Source organism: Phodopus roborovskii, unplaced genomic scaffold (genome assembly GCF_943737965.1).
Source record: "Phodopus roborovskii unplaced genomic scaffold, PHOROB, whole genome shotgun sequence".
NCBI classification, from domain to species: domain Eukaryota; kingdom Metazoa; phylum Chordata; class Mammalia; order Rodentia; family Cricetidae; genus Phodopus; species Phodopus roborovskii.
Genome location: NW_026126480.1, coordinates 9,982,773 through 10,003,126, shown reverse-complemented (window position 1 = coordinate 10,003,126; position 20,354 = coordinate 9,982,773). Strand labels below are relative to the sequence as shown.

At 52.2% G+C, this 20,354-nt stretch overlaps 2 protein-coding genes across 2 annotated transcripts in view; both read left to right on the top strand.

The window, feature by feature from the left end:
• The window catches only part of Capn5 (calpain 5), a 51,308-nt gene extending 42,242 nt beyond the window's left edge, over positions 1-9,066 (top strand). The window contains exons 5-13 of the mRNA XM_051192284.1: positions 971-1,163; positions 2,013-2,206; positions 2,566-2,643; positions 4,373-4,568; positions 5,501-5,623; positions 6,025-6,221; positions 6,893-7,008; positions 7,441-7,577; positions 8,539-9,066. Of these exons, the coding sequence (XP_051048241.1) occupies positions 971-1,163; positions 2,013-2,206; positions 2,566-2,643; positions 4,373-4,568; positions 5,501-5,623; positions 6,025-6,221; positions 6,893-7,008; positions 7,441-7,577; positions 8,539-8,718 (1,414 nt within the window). The 3' untranslated portion in view covers positions 8,719-9,066. The remainder of the gene's footprint in view (positions 1-970; positions 1,164-2,012; positions 2,207-2,565; positions 2,644-4,372; positions 4,569-5,500; positions 5,624-6,024; positions 6,222-6,892; positions 7,009-7,440; positions 7,578-8,538) is intronic.
• Positions 9,067-12,983: 3,917 nt separating this feature from the next.
• Positions 12,984-20,354, top strand: part of Myo7a (myosin VIIA) — a 67,020-nt gene continuing 59,649 nt past the window's right edge. Inside the window, exons 1-2 of the mRNA XM_051192283.1 lie at positions 12,984-13,211; positions 14,670-14,730. Of these exons, the coding sequence (XP_051048240.1) occupies positions 14,713-14,730 (18 nt within the window). The 5' untranslated portion in view covers positions 12,984-13,211; positions 14,670-14,712. The remainder of the gene's footprint in view (positions 13,212-14,669; positions 14,731-20,354) is intronic.

Here is a 20,354-nt window from a genome sequence, read left to right as displayed (position 1 = left end):
CTTTAACCACTGAACCGCCTCCCCAGTTCTTACTTGCTTTTTTAAGTTGTGAACGAGCATGTACCTTTTAGAGCAAATCCAAAAAGTATAGAAAACGGGGAAGGTCACATCTCTTCTTGCTTTAGACATCACTACGGTTAGCATCTGTACCTCCAGCTACCGCTTTTATCCCACCCCCACCCCTTTCCTCTATCAAGGACAGTTCTTTCAGTATCATTTTTGTTGTAGTGAGACAGGCTCTCGTGCAGGCTCTCCTCAAACTCTCCGTATCAGAAGCTGGCCTTGAGCTCCCAGTCCCTGTGCTGAGGTTATAGGCCAGCTTCTTTTAACATCTTTGATACAGCGTGGCACTGATTTGTGGGTTTGCCTTTGCAGTGTATAATACTGAGGGTTTCCGTGCTGTGTGTCTTTCTGCTGCTCATGTTCATATTCACTGTGTCACACATACCAGATGCTTCGATCGCTTTTTAAAGTTCCCTCAAAGGACACCGATACAGAGCTCCCAATTCCACATACAGTTCATCTCTCCAGGCCAGAAGCTATTCTAAGGAATTATTACTTACCCCTCAAAACATAACTGGAATCTAGCTGTACTGCTTTTTCAAACATAACAAACAAACACTAGCGTTTTCCCCTACCCCAAAGGTTCTTTTCCAATACTTTCTAGAATGTTCCAGAGCATAGATACAGCATTTCTTTTTAAAGCCAGTTCCTTGGAGTTGTACATTGTTATCATTATGAATTGTATTATTTATGCAGAATTGTTGGGAATCTGTGTCCTACACTGGTGGCGTTCGGTTGGACAGAATGTGCCTGGGAGTTGTTGGCTCCATTGTTGGCTGTGCTGTGGCTTGCTGTGAGACCGTAGCACTTGGCTTGGTTTCTAAGCTTCAGAGAGCTCCTGTATGAGGCCAAAGATTTAGACGTGCCTGGGAGCCTGAACTGGGAATTCCCTGCCTTTGTTCCCCAGGCTGGCAGGCTGTTACCAGGCCCTGGATGGAGGCAACACGGCAGACGCACTAGTAGATTTCACAGGTGGTGTTTCCGAACCCATCGACCTGACCGAGGGGGACTTCGCCAACGATGAGGCCAAGAGGAATCAGCTCTTTGAACGGGTGCTGAAGGTGCACAGCAGAGGTGGCCTCATCAGTGCCTCCATCAAGGTAGAGTGCAGGGCAGAGTTGGGGTGGGAGGGAGTGCGGCTGAGTCTGGCCCAGGCTAGCTCATCACACTGACCCTTGACCCTATGGGGGACATAGCAGTTGGAGAGCACAGTTCCCCATCCCCCGTGCTGAGCAGCAATGCAAATCTAGCCTTAACCCGCCCTGCACCTTGCAATGCCCCTAGCACCTTCCAGACCCCCCTCAGAATCCTTTGGGTGCTGGTATCCCTGTCATTGAGGCACAGTGCCAAGACATATGGTATGGTGTCAAAAGCTAAAGGGAAGCTGGAAGAGGGCAGGGGGCCCCTAGGGCTGGTAGCCTAAAGCTGGCCTTTGAGAGGTCCCTCTGGGCGGGCAGTCACTGGTGGGAGATAGCTGGGTTCAGGTGGAGGAAGGGTTTGAAACCTGTGCCTGGTTTCCTATTGTCCATGATCTCACAAACAGCTCTTAAAATTCCTGAGTATTACCCCCAGGCATGGTGCTGTACATCCATAATCGCAGTACTTGGGACTTGTGAGACATACACAGGAGGATTGCCCCAAGTTCAAATTCAGCCTGGTCTAAAAAGAGAATTCTAGGCTACTTGGGCCTATGCATTGAGCCTTGAAAAATTGTAACTATATAGCAATCAGCTTCAGGGGGGCAAGTTGGCACCAGCACACTCTGGGATGGCATCTGCAGGTGGTTGGTCCCCTGGGGTTCTGACCCCTTCTTAGCAAAGTTCTCTTTCTGTGTGACGCAATTACCATCCCTATCTGAAGGGGGCGATGTGGCTCCTTAGTCTAGCTCCAGTGCCTTAGTTTGGATTCCAGCATTTCCCTCCTGTCTGAGCACCTTTGTCCTCTTGCAGGCTGTGACAGCAGCTGACATGGAGGCCCGCCTGGCATGTGGCCTGGTGAAGGGCCATGCATATGCTGTCACTGATGTGCGCAAGGTGCGCCTGGGCCGCGGCTTGCTGGCCTTCTTCAAGTCAGAGAAGCTGGACATGATCCGCCTGAGGAACCCGTGGGGCGAGCGGGAGTGGAACGGGCCCTGGAGCGACACGTGAGTGGGTACAGGCACAGAGGCGAGGACAAAGACCGAAACTCTGGATTGGGCCTTGCAGGGTTTGGGGGAGTGGCGTCTGGGGTTGGGGTCATCAAGGACAGTGGCCTGGAGGAGGGTGAACTGACCTTGACCTGTGAGGAGGGAGGCCACTAGCTCTCTGAATGGCGCTCTGCTCCCTGACTTGCCAACCCTGGCACAAGGACAGACCAGTCTCCAGTGGGAGGGAATGGAGTCTTCTTGGAGCTGGGTTGGTTGGGTGTGACAACCACACTGCTTTGCCCAGCGCTGTCTCTTGGGGAGGTGGTCCTGGCAGGCCATTCCTCTTATGCTGTTTCCGTCTGATACTCACATCCCAGCTCAAAGGAGTGGAAGAAAGTGAGCAAGAGTGAGCGGGAGAAGATGGGCGTGACTGTGCAGGACGATGGCGAGTTTTGGTGAGCGCTCTCTTATTCTGAGTTTGGGCTGAGGCGGAACTTCCTGGGGCCTGGCAGGAAGCATGTGACCAGGAGCCGGGAGCCAAGGCTCCATAGTCATCACCAGTTTGCTGTGCAGCCTTGGAAAAATCACTGCCCCTCCCACCTGTTTCCTCCTCTGTGCAGTGATGGGTCCTCTTACCCCGTGTCCATCTGCACACCTGAGGGACACTGGAACTGTTCTGACTCCCAGGCTAGTCCCAGCAAGCAGAACACAGCCAGCAGACAGTCACCGCAGGGCATCCATCTCCCCCATCCAACCTTCTGTATCTATTCCCAGCACTTGTTTCCCAGTGTTCACCCTGCGTCCATCCCTGGTCCATCCCCCTATATTCAGTCATCTGTATCTGTTTCCTACATCTTTCCCCTGCATCCATTCCTCTGTACCCATCCCCTGTGGTCGGTCCTTCCCTGTACCTCTCACATCCCTACATCCATTTGGTGAACCCATATTCCTCTGAATCCATCACTCTGTACCTATTCCTCACATCCATTCTCTCCATCCACCCTGTTGTATGCACCTCCTGCACCTACTCATCCCCCTGCATACATTCATTCTTCTGTATATATTCCTTTATCTGTTCCTATTTATTCATAAATCCAGTCATTTCCTATATCCATCCCCTCATCCAGCCCCCTGTACCTCTTCATTCCCCTGTATCTATCCCCCATACCTGTTCCATTCTCCTGTATCCATTCCTTCCTTTGTACACATTCCCCTACGTGCATCCCTTGAATCCATTTATTTTCTTAAAGCCCTAACCCTCCTTGAATCCATTCCATCATCTTTCTGTCTGGACTCTGTTCCGGTGCAGTGCTGTTCTTCATAGCACACTTGATAAGAGAGTCAGCTTTCTATGGGAGGGGAAGGCGCAAGGTACTCAGTGTGAGGTAGATGCCATGCAGACCCCAGGCCAAACAGGATCAGATGACAGTGATACTAGTATCTTAATGAAGCCCCCTTCTGCAGGTGTGTGGGAGGCCAGCCAAGCCCTCCAATCTGCATTGCTGTCTGATTTAGGAGTCAGTTGAGTTAAAACAATAACATTACTCCTCCATGGAGATGGCTGCTTAAAGGCCCTTCTGATGCATATTCATACCATGCACTTCTCCTGGCCCTGCCCATGCTCTTTAGGGTGTGCCTGGCTACGGCCTGGTCACTGTCTCATGCTTACCATGGGGAGAGGGGTGCCTACACCAGTTGATTCAGGCTTTACAGCTGCTATGGAAGATAATGGGTATCAACAGACTATAGATGATGTACACAGCGGGACCGATAAGAAGGCACTTTCTGTCAGTCCTGAGGACCTCACTTCAGTTCCTGGGACCCACATGGTAGAAGAAGAGACCCACCTCCGATAGGTTGTCCTCTGACCTCCTTGTGCATGCCATGCATTGCAGAACAATCTTACAATGTGCACACTGGTCATTAACACTGAACAGCTGTCACAGCCAGCACGCCAGCTGCTCTGTGTGTTGGAAACAGTGCTGCACGATTTCATTTTGCTCACTCCCCCACCAGCCCTGTGAGACAGGCAACTGCTGGTAGGTTCATCCCCATTTTACAAATGGGGAAATTGAGGCCCAAGAGAGATTGGGGTCTTGGTGGTATTGTATACAGCTTGCTTCTGTGGAGCTATGGTTAAGGGCATCATGGGGTTCACCCAGCTCAGTGCCTTCCTGCACACAGGATGACCTTCGAGGACGTGTGTCAGTACTTTACCGACATCATTAAGTGCCGTCTGATTAACACATCCTACCTGAGCATCCATAAGACATGGGAGGAGGCCCAGCTGCGGGGCGCCTGGACGAGACATGAGAACCCACAGCAGAACCGCAGTGGAGGCTGCATTAACAACAAGGACACTTTCTTCCAGAACCCACAGGTGGGCATATGCAAGGACCACACCCTGCCACACCCTGCAGTGAGACCTCATCACTGTCCTGCCAGGGGCCTTTGCATCACTCAGGAGTATCCCTGACTGTCTTTGAGCCTCATTATGACTATTTGTGCAGTGACAGGGCCTGGTGGACACTTCTGGAGTCATGATGTCCCAGTTTATTTGTTGCTTTTTTTTTTTAGATTCATTTATTTATTATGTACAGTGTTCTATCTGCATGTACCCCTGTAGGCCAGAAGAGGGCACCAGATCTCATTACAGGTAGTTGTGAGCTTCCATGTGGTTGTTGGGAATTGAACTCAGGACCTCTGGAAAGAGCAGGCAATGCTCTTAACAGCTGGACCATTACTCCAGCTCAGGATTAGGGTTTAGAGTTAGGGGTTAGGGTTCAGGAATGTCCCAGTATCATTGTCTGCCCTGTACATGGTCACAACGAGAACACTGGCTCTCGGGAACTTAGAAGTATTTGTCCAGAGTCTCAGGTACAGTTAGAGGCCAAAGTTAGGTCCCTTGTTTTCACAGTAAGGTCATTTGGCTATTCCCAGGAAATGTGGCTAGACTGTGCACCACCCCCTGAACTCTCCCCAGCAGCTTCCTCAGCCTTAGTCCATGTGCTTAGTCCTTAGACTCAATGCATCCTTATTGAGCACCAACTGTGTGTCAGGCCCTGAGTGAGCACTTACCAGCTCATTGAGCTCTCCCAGTCTTCAGGCAGGGTGGCCACTGTATGAGTCAATAGGCTCATCTCCCAGAGGAGTCACAGACTTGGAGAGCTGATGGGGGTGGTAATGGGGGGGGGGTGGCCCAAGCTCGTGCTGCCAACATGGCTGAGGCTTATCCCTGGAGTCCAGGCTTTTGGGAGCCCAGGAAGCTGACTGGGTCTTGCCATGGCTCTCTTTTCATGGCCATACCTGCAGTACATATTTGAAGTCAAGAAGCCAGAAGATGAAGTACTGATCTGCATTCAGCAGCGGCCCAAGCGTTCAACTCGCAGAGAAGGCAAAGGCGAGAACCTGGCTATTGGCTTTGACATCTATAAGGTGAGACCCATAGACCAATGCCTGATGATATGAGTTTGATCCCTGAATGTAAAGGTGGAAGAATAGAACCCCACAAAGTTGCCCTCTGACCAATGCATGTGTGTTGTAGCATGTATATCCCCCATCATATATACACATATGAAAATAAAGTTAAATTAAAAAAAAGAATGTGTAGGGTCATTGGGATTACCCCCCCACTTTTAAATTATCACCCACCCCAACTTGTAAATAATTTTTCTTGAGACCAGCGAATTGAGCAGTCTAAAGCATGTCTAATGACATCATCACTAGATTATCATCACTGTGAAGAGAAGGTCCAACTCCAGTAGGCCATGGACACCCAATCCAACAGACCCTTCCATGATGCTGGGCTGTGTGGCTCATCTCCTGTCTTCACACAGGTGGAAGAGAACCGCCAGTACCGAATGCACAGCCTACAGCATAAGGCTGCCAGCTCCATCTATATCAACTCGCGTAGCGTTTTCTTGCGGACAGAGCAGCCAGAGGGCCGCTATGTCATCATCCCTACCACCTTTGAGCCAGGCCACACTGGCGAGTTCCTGCTCCGAGTCTTCACAGATGTACCCTCCAACTGCCGGTGTGTGGGGCTGGGGCTGGGGATAGTACAGTCCATGCCGGGCCTAGTGGAATCCACAGCCCTAGCCTGTCTGTGTCTGCTCAAGGCACGGTGCTTAGGCACTGACATCCTTAGAGATGGGCATCCCTTGCCTCTCTCCTCCCCTGCTTGCCTGCCCAGCTTCTCTTGGTCCTGACTAGGAGCAGTGATTCCCTTTATAAAGTGGCTTTCACTTATTTTATTATCTTCCCACACCCAAATGGAAGGCCTACCCCACTCCACTTTGTAGATAAGAGGGTCCAACCATGCTGTCTGTAATAGTATGGGCTGAGCCACCCACCCGCCTGGATTTTAGGGTGGGTCTTGTTACCACTGTCACCTGCCCCATAGAGACTGGCTTGGGGGGGCAGTAGGCTACTAAAACCATTTTGAGGATGAGAAATAATATCTATAATGCCCAGCAGAGAATGTGGTATGCAGGAAATGCTAAGTGCACTGTGGTCCCTCCAGGAGGATAGGACCCCTGGGTTGGGGCACAGAGAGGCTGGAAGCCTGTGGCTGTGGATGGTTGGGTGTGCTATGAGGTTTGGCTAAGAATTACATGAATGTCTGCAGTAAATAGTGCTCCTTACTTTGAACCTGTCTTCACATCTTCCCCCACCTGTCTGTCCCCCTACCCTGCCCTGTGTCAGGGAGCTGCGCCTGGATGAGCCCCCTCATACCTGTTGGAGCTGTCTGTGTGGCTACCCCCAGCAAGTGACCCAGGTCCATGTCCTACAGGCTGCTGGCCTCAAGGGCTCCGCAACAGGTGAGCTCATCCAGAGATTACCTCAGGCCCTGTCTCCTTCAACACAGACCGCAGCGCCTACAGAACTCACTCAGCAGGCCCGGCCATCCAGGGGGTGATGTGAGCTTCTAGGAGCCTCCATCTTGTGGGGACATCAGGTAGACACTGGGGGTTCAGGAAGGTTTCCTGGGGAGCAGGCCTTTCTCTAGCCAAGGTGCTGAGGTGTGAAACCTGTGTACAAGGAAAAATGGGCAAGGACTACAGGCCAGAGGCCACCAGCACCCCTTCCTCTGCCTGGCCCTAGAAGGTAGAAGACTCCAGTCTGGAAGGTTGATCAGGCTCTTGTCTCCCCTGTGACTAAGACCCAGGTTGGCATGTCCCCTCCCAGACACCTGTCCCATTAGGCTTTGCACCAGCCCCATCCTCACCCCAGCACCCCCATCCTTTCTCCAGGGGCAAACTCATATGTGATCATCAAGTGTGAGGGCGAAAAGGTTCGCTCAACTGTGCAGAAAGGGACCTCGACACCAGAGTACAATGTGAAAGGCATCTTCTATCAAAAGAAGCTGGCTCAGCCCATCACCGTGCAGGTGAGACCCTCTCACAAGCCTATCCTGTTGTCCCCTCCCATGGCCTCCCACTCCAAGGGGTGGGGTCCAGGGAAGAAGAGCCTTCCACAAGGACCCACTGGTGTTAGCTTTAGTCACCCCCCCCCATTAAATCTGGATCTGAGAGGCAGCAAGGTTGGTCTTCCAGCTGGAGTCTGGGGTCCAAATCATGATCACTATTCCTCATAGCTCCCACCAGTGGACCTACTTGGGAAAGTGACACTGAGATCACGTGTAGCTTGTGGCTGTTTCCTAACAGCCATGAGGAGGGAATCCTAATGTCAGTGTCCTTGGGCACAGCGCCTTTCTCTCAGGCCACCTTGGCTGAGCTCGTTACCAGGAAGCCCTTTGTCCCCCAGGCCCAGAGAAACCTCTCTCTGGGTGAGAAACCATCTGTAAACAAATGTGTAGCACCCCAGGGGAGTTACCAGATTTTCCAAGTGTTCTTAACACTGGGCCCCACTGGGTCAAATCACAGACTGGTAGTTATTGAGGCTGGAAGGACCCTTAGGGGCAGGTGATTCAACCTGAATATTAAAAATGAGGTGTTGAGTGTGGTGGCACACATGTTTAATCTCAGCACTCAGGAATCAGACATGGATAGAACTCTATGAGTTTGGGGCTGGCCTGATCTGCAGAGCAAGTTCCAGGCTAGCAAGAACTACACAGTGAAACCTTGTTTCAAACAAACAAAAGAAAAAGGGGCTGTGGGGGCAGAACTAGGTCAAGTACAAGTACAAGTTTACTAGTAGTGAGAGGTTGGACTTTGACAGGAGCCCTCGGCTCTTGAAGAGGACATCCCTCAGTCCAGGACACCAGCTTCTCCCTGATTGGGTTTGTATTGATGGAAGAGGCTTCTGGGCCCTGCCCTCACTCCCCACCTGCCATAGGCTAGATCCCTGGTCTTGGACACACCCCTCCCCCACCCACTGTCTCCTCTCAGATTTGGAATCGCCGCCTCCTGAAGGATGAATTCCTGGGCCAGGTGTGCCTAAAGACTAACCCGGATGACCTGCAGGCCCTCCACACCCTCCACCTCCAGGACCGCAGTCGGCAGCCCAGAGACTTGCCAGGGACCATAGCCGTGCGCATCCTTAGCAGTGCCTCTCTCAGGGCTGTGTGACACCGGCCACCTGCCTGGCCCTGCTAGCTCTCACCACTACTTGCATGTCCCCACCTGGCCTGGGACCAGCCCGGGAACCAGATTCTGGGGCCCTTTCCCCACTCTTCACTGACCCACTGTGTGACCTGAGGAGAGCCCCGCCCCTCTCTGAACCTCAGTGTTTGGAGAACGTTTTCTTGCCTAAGATTTCAAGTAGCTCTCTAGCCAGTGGGCACTGCTGCTAAGGGGCTGTCTGTTGGCAACATTTCCCCCAGGCCCTGCCACCTGCCGAGGAGTGCCAAGATGTCACTTGTTTACACAAAAACTGCCATGTCCCAAGCCCCTTCCCTCCCCTTGTTTCCTAGCCCCCCCCCCATGTCCTTGCTATATAGTTTTTGGTGACCTTAATCGACTTATCTTCCTGCCTCCACTTTCACCGTGTTGAGATTATAGGCATGCACCACCACACCAGTTTGTATGGTGCTGGATATTGAACCTAGGGCTTTGTGTATGCTAGGCAAGCATTCTATCAGCTGAGCTACAGCTCCAGTCCCACTACACCTCACTTCTTGAGCCATCTTGAAAGACCCCTCAGTGGGCATCTGCTGGGAAGTATGCAGGAGACATTTGCTCATTGTCTAATGCCCCACTCATATCCATTTAGTTATTCAACATAGATTTGTCCAATTAGCGCAAAGAGCTGCCCCAGGTCTCCTCATCCTCAAGTCATCTCGGGGGCAGACACCCCCTGACTTCACTCCCATCTCCCAAAGAGCTGTGGCCACGCTGGTGAGAAAGTGTTACTTCCCAATCTCTGCTTGTGGTGTTGGAAGGAGACCCTAGGGGGACATAATGCTGCCTATTGAAAGACCCTGGGATTTTCTTAGAAGACAGGATTCTAGGGTGGGTGATGCCAGGCCTTCAGGGTTATGTCATCTGTTGGGTGTCATAGGCAGGGACTTGCCTCTTCTGACCAGAGGCCTCTCCACCAGCATCTCCCAGACAGCCAAGGATGCCACCATGCTCTTGCTGCCCAGACCACCAATGTTACACTCTGTCCTCAACATTTGGTAGTGTTAGCATTAAAAAAAAAAATCTCAGTGTAAGGTGAAGTCTGTCCTACCCATTGTTCTTTTTAAAACTAATTCTGTTGGTCCTCTGCTTTCCTTTTGACATTGAGCATGAAAGGGCAAGGGTGAAGTGGGACCTTCTCAGAGAAGTCTCAGAGCAAGATGGAGATGAGCATGTTCGTTCCTGGGTATCCTCAGGCTGGTTGCAGACTGCATCTCTGAGGGATTCTTGTTCAGTAGTGGTGCTGTGGCTCCTGGGCTCCCTTCTGTGCCCTCCCTACTTATGCTTCCAGACCAGACTTAGTAGATAAAGTAGTTAGGTCAACAGCAGCAATTCCTTTTGGGGATGTGACTTTTTGTCTCCAGCCCCTCCTGTGGGGTCCTCTTCCTGGCTGGAGGTGCTGGATTCTGACTGCCATCTTGCTCCGTGGTAGCTCCGCTCCTAGCCTGGGTCCTGGACCATGGGAAGGGCTAGACACTGAAATAAACACAATAGGAATCCTCCTGCATGATTGGGGCTTTCCCTCCAAAGACCTAGGCCTGGGCCTGGGATTGTGCATGCCACCAGGAGCAAGTCCCTTAAACCTCCTGTGCCTCAGTTCCTCCCTCTGCAGCGTGAGGCTGGTGACTCCGATTTGTGGGGACTCTTCCAAGACTGAGAGCAAGGTCACACACACCACTTCCTGTGTGTCTCTATATCGTATACTCCACAGTTCACACAATCACTTCTCAATGGCTATTGAAAACAAAGTGCAGTCGGAAATGGAAGAGTCCGCGGCTGCTGTGCCATCGGTCTCAGGGCCCGACATGTGGGTCTTAGCTCAGCCATATCCCCCGAGGCACAGGGCAAACCAGGACCAAGTAGCAAACTTGTATATGCTTCTCCCGGCAGTTCGCCACTGCCTCCCACGTCCAGCAGAACTGGGCCAGCAGCCCTGTCCTTGCTTCCTCCCTCTTAAGCTAGGCCAGGCTGGCTCCTGGCTGTGCAGGGACCTCTGGTCCCCAGGAAACCTTGAGGACTAGACAGGCGAGGATGGTGTGGAGCAGGGGGAACAGTGGCTTTATTCACCCTGTGCGCCCAGAAGGCCCCATAGTGTGCCAGTTGCAGGGGGTCAACCCTGCAGACTACATTATATGGACCACCAGGACCTGGCCTTCACTCCTCCAGGTCACTGTGCCCTGGGGTCAAGGGCATGTTATCGTCTCAGAATAAACATTAACTGCCACTCTAGAAAGGCCTGTGTCTGTCTATTTTATCTCCCCCCCATGGGGGGTGAGGGGTGAGGAGGGAAGGGACAGTGAGATCAGAGGGATGAGCAAGGAAGGACTTAGGAGTCCCAGATGAGGCTGGCTTTGCTGGTGGCCTGGTGAGCTCCATGGAACCATTCAGGTTCCCTATTGCACATCTATGTGGGACTGACTCTGCTGAGCCCTGCTCTTGGAGAGGCACAGTCCCTCTTCTGGAAAAGCCTTCCAGCAACTGGGGAGATGCACAAGTCCTCTGATCATGACGCTGTAGTGTTCTTGACAGGGTAGTGCAGGAGCCCCTAGGAACTAAGCCTCAGCCCATCAGCTCAGGCCCATGTCCTGTTTCAGGGGAGAGGAGGCAGTTACAGGCAGGCCACAGACACGGTGGCTGGAGCAGAGATGCCAGGAGGTGCAGATCGGTAGAGCTAGGAATTCACGGGCGTGGCAGAAGCTGGGTTAGGACTGTTGAAAGCAATATGGATACAATGCAATGGTGGATGGAATTTGAAGGGTGAGAGGTGGGTGAGGGTGGTATGAACTAAGATCAGGTCTGCAATGGTTTGGATGTGGTGTCCTAAAAAGGCTCAGGTGTGGAAATCCATGTCCCTTCTAGATGGCACAGAGAGCAGAGCCCCTGGAGAGGCGGGTGGACTGAGGCGGGGAAGTGATACAGGCTTCCTCAAGAGGCAGGATTGCTATGGCAGTGACCACTATGCTGGAACTTAGTTTTCTGCCCCCCCCCCCAAATCCAAGTATCTTTGATAGACCCCCTGATCTCAGACGTTTTGTTTTTGGAAAACTCAAATGGATTCCTAGATATCTTAAACTGGGTGACCTTAGCCCAGTTTGGCTAGCATAGCAGTTCCAAGACCACTCACTCTCCAACCCACTGTCCTCCCACCATACACCTCTGCCCCAGTGAGACCCTGGGACTCCAACTTGTGTCTCTCCAGCTCTGTGTAGGCCCGTGCTACCTGTCTGACCCACAAGTGTCAGCCCCATGGGTAAGGGCTGCAATGGATGCCACTCAGCCTCAGTCTCTGCACTACCTTGCACTGTGTCACCCTGGGGTCTGAGGAAGCTCACCAGCAGAGGTTGCTTTCCTTAGTTGCTCCCTCAGCCGTGGTCTTGTAGCACTTGGCTGTGCCCAGCAGATGGCGCTGTTGGGCCATTGCTCCTCTGGCCCAACCCCTACTGCCACAGAGTTACCCCCCCCCCCCCCAGCCCATAGGCAGCTTTCTCTGCTGGCCGAGAGAGGGCAGGAGAAAGGGCCAGGTCTCAGGAGGGAGGCCTCCAGCACCCCTTCCTCACCTATTTGGAGTATTTTGTATTCTGTTCATTCTTAACTGACCCCCTCCCCCAACTTTTAAATCATACATTTTGTCTCACATTGGATGACTCTGTCTGCTGTAAGATGTTGCTTCTGGTCAAGTGGTTTTGCAAAATGTCTGGGTAATCAGAAAATAACACACACAAGACCCCTAGAACAAACTGTGGAGGTGGGTTGAAGAGCCTCATGGGGACACATCTTGGGGAGTCGTGTTTCGGATGTCATGTGCCCTAAGGGCCCAGGTGTTGTCAAGCCTGCCCATCTAAAGGGAGGAGAGGAGCTGGGGGGAGGCCACTGGGAGCTGAGCAAAATTATGACAGGGAGGGATCAGATGAGGCATCTCAACCATGCAGAGATAGCAGGCAGTGACACACATAACAAGTGTCCCCTGAGGCCCAGATGGGTGACCCCAGGCCCGAGTCCCACACTGGCCAGCAAGCAGTGCCTCCGGGGTCCTCCATGCCTTGCATCCCTGCTGGCTAGCCAGTGCTTCACACAGCAACTTGGGTGGCCTCTGGACATTAGTCTCAGCCTCAGCACAGCCCGCCCTTCATGCTGATGTCACCATATCCAGACCTTGGAGGCCCCTTGGGCTCCGCCTCCTGGGAGAAGGGCTTTGGAGTGGGAGGGGAGGGTGGCAGTACTTACTGGCTGGACAGCTGCCCTGGACTACAACTGCCCTGAACAGAAAGAAGGAGAGTGACCCAGGGAGACGGCAAGAAACAGAAAAGCCCAGGGGACCCCCAGAGCAACCTCGGAGCAAGACTCAGGCTGGGACAGTGTTTGCAGGCTCCTGCCCCAGCTTGCAGAGTCCTCCAGCTCTGTGACCCCTGACCCCAGGCCCATAGGGCGCAGATAAGACCCAGGTAAGGATGGGCTGCCCTGGGACTTTGGACTGGGAGGAGTCATAGGCTGGAGACCCTGCCCCACAGCCTTGCATCCTGCAACTGGACTTCCTCAAACTACAGAGGCCTTGCCACCATAGCCCTGGAAAGAGTTCCTGAGCAGGGCACAGGGAAGCTTGTACTCTGTGGGAGAGACCTGCTGAAGAGGAAAAGGCCTGTGGAGTTGTTTCTGGACTGAGACTGGGCCAGGGGCATCCAGGGCCACGGGAGAAGAAGAGAGTGGAAGAAGGGAGGGAGAGGACGGGAGGGGGATGGCATGGGTGCTCTTCTCTCCCTTCTGGTCTCTTTGGTCGTCTCTCATAATCTTTCATTCCTTGCACAAGTTGTTTCCTCTCTGTATGCCTTAATGCCTTATGTTTCCCACCTGTGACTTGGGAATATGAAGGCCCCCCCAGCCGGGGTTGCTGAGGAGACAAGGTAAAATCAGACTTAGTCCTAGAAGAAGAAATGATTCTATATTCTCAATCTGAAAAACCATGGTCTAGTTCTTAGTGTGGGGGCTAGAATGTCCTGGGCCTCGTGCACTGGATAAAAGAGCCCTGTGGTTTTCCCTGATGCACCAGCCTTCAGCTCTGTCCTAGGGTTCTGGTCTGTCTTGGTAGTCTTGTGCTAGCATGAATGGGCCTGTCTAGATGGCAGCTGTCCTGCCTGCTGCCTGCTGCCCTTGCAATTATTTCCTTGCCAGGTACCCATGCTGGTGTAGGTCTCCAGTAGGACCATGTGCCCATAGAGACCCAGGGCCTGGGGGTCAGGGCTCAGGTGTCAGGTAGTGTCGTGGGCAGAGGATCAGATATCCCAGTGCCTCTGAATGGGCCCTTGTGAAAACTTAATGCTCACTCTGGGCAGGAGGTAGGGGGGCACACCAGGCAGAGATGGAGGGGCTTTGAACAGGGCCTATAGGCTGGGGCTGCTTCTGGTGGCCATGCCCAGTGCAGCAAATCCTTCTCCATTCTGTTTCTGGGCCTAGTCCCATGCTGGATGAGGTAGGAGACGAAGGCCATGGACAGGCAATAAATCACTCTACCATGTGACCTATTTATAACTCCTGGAGCAGTCCTGAATTGGGTGGGATGCTGGAGCCCAAGTCTTAGTCCTGAATCTTCCCTGCCCTGCTGTGTGACCATTGGCAAGAGTATGTTTTGTATGGGGTTAAATACACTACTTTCTAGGATCCCCTTGGGAGTCTTGGTGACAAAGGCTGAGGGAATGACCAAGGCTTAGCAGCTCTGGGCAGTAAAGGTGGTGACAGCAACTGAAGCTACAGTCACATAGACTGAGCTGTGGTCAGAGGGACAAGGGACAGAAATCTGGGAGGGTTTCTGTGAGGGAGGAGGGGCAGGAGTGCTGGGGAGGAGCCAAGGTGGCCTTGCAGCCTAAGAACTGCCTGGGCTCAGGGCTTGGTGTGGTCTCTTCCCACAGAGCTATACCTGGTCACTCCGGTAGGTGCTTCTGACGCAGGACCATGGTTATTCTACAGCAGGTCAGTGCATCTTATCTTTTCTCTCTTGGGGCTAGCGAGGGTCATGTTGGGTAGCTCATCTCCCACCCTCCATGCTGTCTTCTCTCTTAGCTCTGGAAACTGTTTTTGATTCTTCCTCTTGGAAACCTCCTACTTAGTCTTCAGAACCCTACTGTGAAGAATTTCCCACCTCTCACAGGCCCAGTCCTGAGTCTAGCCCTCTTGCATACCACAGTGGCTTCCTTTTCTTACCATGTCTCCGGGCTAGAGTGATGACTCATCCACCTGAGTCCCAGGCATTCTAGTCAGAGGGACAGAGTGTGTGGAGGTCCCAGTGTAGGAGGTCTTTGGGGAGGCAGGTAGCAAGTTTGCTTAGGACCTTGGGCAGAAGTGAGTTGGGGTGACAGGGAAGCTCCCTAGGGGAAAGGCAAAGTGATGTCCATCAGCTGAGCCTTCCAGTCCCCCTACTCCTCCCCAGGGCCACTTTGGTCTCTTGACCCTCAGCCCTTCCCCGTGATCAGCCTGAGGCTCTAATGAGCTTCTTGATCTCCAAAGTAGGAGCCTGGAATGTAGGCAGTTGGTCAGGTGGGCCTGGCACAGAGCCTTACGACTTTGAAGCTGACTCTGGGGGCTCAGCTACCAGTGTCCTGTTGTCCCAGGCTATGAGGCCAATGGAGCAGCTTGACTGGAATCCCTGAGCCCACGTTGGGCTGGTGTGTTAAAGGCAGGCTACTGGTGTTGATCAGGAACATCTTCAGGGCTGAGAGCTTGTCCAAAGGCCCACCAGACTTCTGCCAAAGCCAGGCTAAAGAGGGCTGACCCCCCCCCCAGAAAGAGGGTCTGGAGTCCTCATAGCCCTCAGGAGTGTTCTCCCAGGGCCCCAAGGGCTGTTTGCCTCTGGCTACCTCATCCTGCAGGGGCCATGTTAGGAGCAGATCTGTGAGTGCATGGCAGTTCTACTCACTTTTAATGAGACATACTTTTCTTTTACTCCTTTCATTCCCTTTAAATGCACCAGCTCTGGGTGCTGTCCAGCTCTGAAAGCTCCATCTTGGACCTTGATGATGCTGTGAGGGCCTTGAGCTGAGCGTGGAGGTCCCTTCTGTCCCAGAACCTTGGCTGTAAGCTTGGAGTTGCCGATTCCATTCCCTCACCTGCCCACTCCTGCCTGCCTCACCCTCTATTCCCTTCCCTGACCTTGGCCTCCCCATCCTGTCTGGCTACATCCTCTCAGGCCTCAGTGCAGCCTCCATTTCTCTTGAGAGCCTCTTTTCTCCTGTCACTCTGGAGTCCATGTGTCTTCTGACTTTCTGGACCCCTGCAGAGCCCCAGAAACAAGGGCAGCCTCCTCCTGTTCCTTGGGTTCCAAACTGGGCTCCAGCCCACTGTGAGATAGGGTTTAGTAGTGATGCACAGCTAAGAGTGCACCATTTGGATGCAAGGGCTGAGTTGGATTCCGAGCTCCTTGGCTCACCAGCTATCAAGCTGTAAGCTAATTGGTCAAGCTTGGCACCCGTGGCCACCATCCTAAGTGATCAGTGAAGCTATGAGATGGGGAACTCTGAGCTCATCCTACAGGTGAAGAAATTGAGGCTCAAACAGAGTCATTGAAACATAAGCTGGGCAGACCTGTGCATGACAGGGAATGACCCTGGTGAGGAGACAATTGTCAAGAAGAGGAGGCCTGGGAAGGGGCAGAGGGCACTGAGCCTGGGGGAGGGGAGGTCAGACTGCCTCTGGATGGCAGCTTGTGGCACACACTTTGTCTTTATGGTCTTAAGAGTTGGTCAGGGTCCCCAGGGAGTCCTAGGGTGTCTGGGGTTCCTTCTTCCAGCCAGTTCTCATCCATCTGCTCCCACAAACAAACAGAACCCCACTGAGGCCTACCTCCATGCCAGGCTGAACACTAAGGATGCACACCACCCATCCCCTGCCTCCCTGAAGCGATTTCCAACCCATTGAATGTCAAGGGAAACAAGAGTGTGGCAGCCAGGTCCTAGGGGGACAGGAGGATGGGAGGAAGCCTGGGAATCAGTGTAGTCAGTATCAGGAAATCTGTGCAGCTATAGCAAGAGTCCCTCCTAACCAACATCTCTGGAAAACATCCCAGAATGGCCAGGCCCTCCGTGACAGGATAGAAACAAGAACCTAGACCTCTGGGGTGCACACTCTGCTTCTTTAGGGACCTTGAGATCTTACATGACTTTCCTGTCTGCTCTGTAGGACAGGGTGAGAACCATTGGAACTTGACCCAGGTTTGCAAGCAGAGGGAGGTTTGAAGATAATTCTGGGCTGCTGATGGCTGGATTGAGACTTAGTAAAGCATAATGACTTCTTTGTCCCTTGTTACCTCTCATGCCTTCAAATCTTTTGGGCCTGATACTGGTGTGAATGCCCAGCTCTCTCTCGGTTACTGTTTGCCTGGAATGTTATCTGCATGAGGTCCTTGGATCCAAAGTGAGTCTGGTGCAGGACGTTCTTGGTAGGACCCTGTGTTCTTATCCATTCTGACAAGCTCTTCCTTTCAACTGATGCATTTAGTACACTTATATTTACAGTAATTTCTGCTGAGGATCCATCTCATCTATCCCAGGTTAGCCTCCAGCTTGCCCAAAGCTGAGAGTGACCTGCAACTTCATTCCTGCTGCCTCTGCCTCCCCAGGGCTGTGGTTACAGTCATGCACCAGGACTGGGTTTGTGTAGTGCTGGGGCTTCCGTGCATGGTAGGCAAGCCCTCAGCTGATTGGGCTCCACCCCAGCCCCCTCTAAGGCCTTTTGGGTTCAGCTATTGTTCTCTATAACTTGCCCTATAACTTCTTCTCCCAGTTCCTTCATTATTACCACCTTTTTGTTTAATTGATGGGTTTTTTTTTTCAATTTACTATTTTGATTCTCTTCTCATCTCCTCTTTATGAGTTTTTTTTTCTTCTTTTTTTGTGTGTAGGGTAGTTTCTAGACAGGATTTCTCTGTGTAACCTTTCTGGCTGTCCTAGAACTGCTCTGTAGCCCAGGCTGGCTTTGAATTCATAGAGATCCACCTGCCTCTGCCTCCCCAGTGCTGGGATTAAAGGTGTGCACCACCACCACCTGGTGTTTTTAAAAATCCTTATGGGCTGGAGAGATGACTCGGCAGTTGAGAGAGCTTGCTGCTCTCACAGAGAACTGGAATTCAGATCCTAGTCCCATGTCAGGTAGCTAACTCACAGCTCCAGGGATCCAACCTGGGCACTCACACACTTGACATAAGTTCACACATACACATAAATAAAAGTAAATTCTTAGAAATAAACATTGTTTTAAAAAACTTTTAAAGTTTTTTTTTCCCTTTGTGGTTTCTCTTAGGCTTATAGCTAACATCTTCAATATATAACAATATAAAGACCAAATTAGCTTCAACAGTATATGAGACATGCACCTCTCTAGTTCCATCCCTTTTCTGTTTTCACAGCTTACATCTTTACATACTGTGTGTCCCACATATTAACATAGATTTATCACTACTGTATGCTTTTCTAGTCACACAGGAGGGTAATGGGGGAATTACATACCCAAAGTACAACTCTGGCTGCAGTTACGTGTTTTAGATTTCTCAGACTCACTTATTGTATTTTATACTTGTGAGTGTTTTGTCTGCATTATGTGTGTGTACCACATGCATGCCTGGTGCCGAACCCCTGGAGCTGCAGATTCATGTGGTCATGACACTTTTGTGGGTGCTGGAAATTGAACTCAGCTCCTCTGGAAGAGCAGTGTCCTCTCCTAACCAATGAGCCATCTCTCCAGCCCTCAGGGACCCTTTGCCTGACACCAGATTCTCAGTTGCATCTTCTTCTTCCTTTCTCATCCTCCCTGCCCCCCATTCTTTTTCTTTGTTTTTTAGACAGGTTTTCTCTGTGTAATAGCCCTGGCTACCCTGGAACTCTCTCTGTAGACCAGGCTGGTCATCTTGCCTCTGCCTACCCAGTGTTGGGATTATAGGCCTGTGCCACCACCTCCTGGCTTGCCTTTTTTTTTTTTTTTTTATGTTGCCCAAACCAGCCTTGAACTCACTCACTATGCAGTGTAGGCTGCCTGCCTCAAACGACCACTCCCCTTGCCTCTGCATCTGTGAGATTACAGGCATGAGCTACCACACCTGGTTATTTTTTTCTCTTGACATTTGAAGAACACCCTCCTGCTGCCTCCTGCCCTCTGTGATTTATGAAGAGCAATCTGCTGTACACGTAGTTCAGATTCTTAGCATTAGGAGTTACCCCTCCTCTTGCAGCTGCTGACCGCTCTGGAGAGGACCTGCTTTTCCAATGCCACCTGCAGAGCTAACCTCCCAGCATTCTTCTGGGGCTCCCCAGGGGCCTCTCTGCAGCCACCAGCCCTATCCCCTGTAGGTTGCAGCTCTTTGTGCTGTCCTTTTGTCCAGAACACCTTTCTCCCGTGGGTGCCTAAGAGATGGTGTCATTAGCAGCCTCTCCTCTCATGCTGCCCTCACAACAGCCTGCAGGCACATGTTTGCTCACAGCCCCAGCTTAACCCATGAGTCCATAAGACCCTCTGTGAAGCTACCACACTGTGACAGGCAGATGAGGGAACAGGTACCCCAGATAAAAGAGCTTGCCCAAAGAACACAGCTTGTGGCTGGGTGGGCTTGAACCTAAGATATCTGGCTCCAGAGTCCACAGAGCTGATGTGGACTTAGAATTGACCCCTTATCTGGTGATGCTTCCTTATCCGTGTATACCCCACCAGGAGGGGAGCTCAAGGACATGATGTGTTAGCAGGGCCCTCTGTGCCCTGCTCTGGGCTTGTGCTCAACAAAGGCTTCTGTATGGAAAGATGGAAAATGCCCAGAGACCACATCAGCTCCTCCCTGCATTCTGGGGATCCCAGTGAACAGGCAGGCAGTCAGGGAGAGGTACCCTGGCTGTGGGCTTGATGGAGCAGGGTTCCCGAGGGTGGAAAGGGTTAGTGGCTGCAGACAGTCAGCCCAGAGCAGGGTGACAGTGTCCTGGGTCCCTGAGGTTGAGACTGGGATATGTGGGTAGAAGGAGGCACTGGCCTGGCCTGGCAGCCCTGAGCTGCCTGTGGTTTCTGAGCCTCCTCCTGGGCCACAGGCAGAAGCCTCCTCCCTGATGCTGCTATCTGCTGGTGTTTGCTAAGGAAGCAGCGGGGTTGCTGGGATTCCAGGCCAGGAGTTTTGTCTGCACAGAGACAGGTGGACTTGAGAAAAGAGAGGAGGGCAGAGAAGCAGATAAAAGCCAGAGGGTGGGGCAGGAAGCATCCTGGACCAACAGAGGCGCCTGGCTCATGGCTCATGGCTCATGGCTCCTGATGAGCCTGGTGCCTCCTCTTGCTTGGATGCAAGGACACAGGAGCATGCCAGGCCCCTGTAAGGTAAGCTTAAGCCATCATGGTGGCTGCAGGTCCTGGGGAGTTCACTGTACCTCTGAGATCCCCTCTGAGATCCGAGGTCACCTATCCATAGTTGACTCTGGGGTCCTGAGAAGGATCAGAAAAGCTCTTCACGGTCCGGTCCACTTCCCCTAAGATGTCTCCTTGGAAACATTTATTTATTTATTTTTACTATTACTACTACCACACTACTATTTTTTTTTTAGCCAGCACCAGCTTTCATTCCCCAGTAGCGGCCA